This window comes from Triticum dicoccoides, chromosome 3B (assembly GCF_002162155.2).
Source record: "Triticum dicoccoides isolate Atlit2015 ecotype Zavitan chromosome 3B, WEW_v2.0, whole genome shotgun sequence".
NCBI classification, from domain to species: domain Eukaryota; kingdom Viridiplantae; phylum Streptophyta; class Magnoliopsida; order Poales; family Poaceae; genus Triticum; species Triticum dicoccoides.
The window spans coordinates 821,689,806-821,693,027 of NC_041385.1; the positions used below are offsets into that span (position 1 = coordinate 821,689,806).

At 56.5% G+C, this 3,222-nt stretch overlaps 1 protein-coding gene across 1 annotated transcript; it reads left to right on the top strand.

The window, feature by feature from the left end:
* Positions 1-652: 652 nt before the first annotated feature.
* LOC119280172 lies at positions 653-3,127 on the top strand. The gene is made up of 2 exons (XM_037561119.1): positions 653-2,648; positions 2,769-3,127. The coding sequence occupies exons 1-2, from the start codon at positions 653-655 to the stop codon at positions 3,026-3,028; spliced, it is 2,256 nt and encodes a 751-aa protein (XP_037417016.1). The 3' UTR covers positions 3,029-3,127.
* The last annotated feature ends 95 nt before the right edge of the window (positions 3,128-3,222 follow it).

Consider the following 3,222-nt stretch of genomic DNA (forward strand, 5'->3'; position numbering starts at 1 on the left):
GGCCCAAAAAATCCGTGACGTACTAAAAACTCAGTGCATACTGGTCAAAGCCAAGTGTGCCCACACGGCGAACGGTCACCTCACGTGGCTATGCTCGTCGCCGGTCACGGAGGGCGTATAAGCCATGCGCCATGCGTGTACGCATTGTGATGTAGGCTGCCAGACGGTTGCTCACATGCAACGCCAGTATCGTGGTGGTGCAGATTCAGATGTGGCCGTCCATCGACAAACATGGTAGTCCGGCAGGTCGCTCAGCCGGTCGACATCCTCGGCACGCCGTCGCTTCGCCATGGATGCAGATGCAGGGGAATCCGGTCTGCTCTCACGTTGCAGCCTTGGGCCCTTCCGCTTTCTTACACCGAAAAATGTTTAGACCTGTGGATGACTTCTGTCGGTCTGGACTCGGGCCGGTACGACAGATAATCAGATTCGGTTGCGTTCGAGATCAAATAGGAAAATACATGTGTTTGTGGCGTCCATATATATTTTTGGCATGAGATGGGCTCAAACCCAACACGCCCGGCCCGTTTCGCTTAGAAAAGGAAACAAACGAGCCTACCCTATACAAAACCTGCGATCGAGAGAATCGAGCGGAACGAACCCATCGTGCGTCACCTGCAAGACTCCAGCGAACCCACCAGATCATCCATACATGGTCCATCCGATGCGTATGCCGCCGCCGCCGCCCGACGAGTACGACCCCACGAGGGGCACCATCGCCTGCTTCACGGACCATGGCCTCGCCGACGACCCCGTCTCGCCCGCCACGCTCGAGGCCCTCCGCGTCATCCTCGTCGGCCACTACGAGGAGGCGTTCCGGCGGCTGCCCGTCGAGGACATGCCGGACGGTCTCGACCTGGCCCAGCTCGCCCACCGCGGCGGCTTCTGCCTCGGCCTCCTCGATCCCGTTACCAACATCGTCCTCAACACAATCTCCCTCCTCCCACACGGATTCGAGTTTGACGCAAACCCTAGCCCGGCGCCGTCCGCTCCAGGACTCAGGATGCCGTCGCGCCGCCGAAACTCGAGCAGGGATGCATGGCACGGCGTCGCGTGCAGGTCCAGCGGGTGCCTCCTCGAGTTCATGCGGGCCTACTTCGGGCTGCTCAGCGAGGAGCAAGCCGGGCGGTACCTCATCTGGGCGCGTGCCGACATCGCCATGGCGGTTCTGCTCGTCGAGCACGAGCTCTACGACGCCCGTCCTGCACCGCCGGACCCTCGCTCCAGCAGGACGCGGCAGTCTCTCAGGCTCGCTGCTATGCACATGCAACACCCTTCGCCGGACAGCCTCGTGTCGCTCGCTACGGCGTGGCTTCCACCGCAGAAGCTCGAGATACTTGCCCCCATCCTACGACACGATGGCGGTCGGAATAGGCTGGCTGTCCAAGACGTAAAGAACATCCTCCACGTGCTGCGCCACCAAGACGACATATCCGCCATGGCTACATTGCAGTCACCGCCGCCGCTTGAAGAAGGCACTACGAGCTGCATCTACCTTGGAGATGGCCGGATCGCGTACACCACCATTGTCCAGCGAGCCGGCGACCACATCGCATCTCTACGGCGTCCTCAAGACACGCAGTCCACGCTAATCTCTTACTCCACCGCAGCACCGTCGGCGACAGACACGACGGCGGAGCCGCACGACTCCCCTTGCGCATACGTGGGGTCTCTCGACATGGACGAGGCCCGACAATGCCCGTACGTACGGTCTCTGGAGATGTCCCTCCTGGGCACCATCCATGGATTCTACCTCAAGGCGCTCGCCATGCTGCCAAGCTACGCCGCGCGCCACCATGTACGCGGCATCCTCCTAGCCGGCCACTGCTACGGCCCAATGGACCCTGTCTCCAACATCATCCTCAGTACCGTCTGGTATGACGCCAACTTCCCGCTCCCCGTGGCTGATCGTGGGACGCAGGCGCACGACATCCTTGACACCCTCACCATGCTCAGGGTGGTCACTAGCTCCCTGCACGGCCTCGTAGCTCTCCTGCACGCCAACTCCGGCAAGCATCTGCCGTTGCACGAGATCTTGAAGTACCTCTGCTACAGGAAGTGCGACTTGGCCACCATGTTACAGCCATATCTACACCGGAACTCTCCCAACCATTTTGCCAGCGCCGCCGCTGCTGCTCGTCACCCGCAAGCGTCCGCTTGGGCAACATTTCTTTCATCATTGGCGCCGACGAAGCTAGACCAGATACGGTCCTTGATGATTAGTGCCACTGCCAACAACACCGCGCTTTCTTATGAGTCTTTGACCGAGATATACAACATCCTCAGAGAGGAAACCCGGAAGGCGGTGACACTGCCGGCTCCCAAACTCTGTCGGATGGCGGTGAGCATTCTCACAAGAAAGAGGGAGGCCTATGCTCACCAGCAGAGCTTCATTCGCGGTAGGATTGAACAGCTACTGCTGGAATACGCGCGTCGCCATCCTTCAGAAACAAAATATGATTTGGATTTTATATGCGGTGTAGCCGTAACATTAACCGGTCACCAGGATGAATGCTACCACGTCAATTTCATGGCAGCTACCAAATCGACATCCAAGAACACACTTTTCTTTGCCGAGTTTTGGTGGGCATATCAAGATCAGTCAAAGCCTTCCGTATGCTGCCCTCTGCCCCAACCGTATACCATGGGTAAGTATGAAATAAGTAGGCTTTTCAACCTTAATATGTTGAGTTCTCAAGTATTTAAGGAGTGCAAACTTCTCAAAATAAATGTGTGTTCATTTGGTGCAAATTTGGCTCTGCCAACAGGTCGTTGCTACTACGGCCAGGAGTCCGCACGTAAGCTCGCCTATCCGGATGACTCCATCGACTATTTCTCACGCGACATTACTCATGGCGGACTAGATGACACAGAAGGCATACTAAACACGGACTTTTTGTACTTCGACTCCGAGAGGGACGTCGAGCTTGCCAAGGTCTTGCAGAGGATGGGCAAGAAAGAAGAGGTCATGCAAAGGTCCTCTACTGGAAGGCGTGCTGAATGGACCGCCGGTGTTCCTCTGTGCTAGCTAGGTTTATTCATGCTTTGAATTATTATGTAGAAATGTTTGGAGAAAGCTGGATACAGTAGTTAACGAGAATAGTTGGGTGTGGATTAGTGTGAACCTTGAACTTGTTAATTGCTAGCTCTTTCGTTAACGACGGAAGCAAAGTGATCAACCATTTGCCATCTGCCTCCTCCGCGGTGATGGTAAATGGTAAA

Excerpts from the sequence above, each read along its gene's own strand:
- LOC119280172 (XM_037561119.1), top strand. The coding sequence starts at position 653 with ATGGTCCATCCGATGCGTATGCCGCCGCCGCCGCCCGACGAGTACGAC. Across the intron at positions 2,649-2,768 it reads GCCCCAACCGTATACCATGG|GTCGTTGCTACTACGGCCAG; the intron begins GTAAGTATGAAA and ends CTCTGCCAACAG.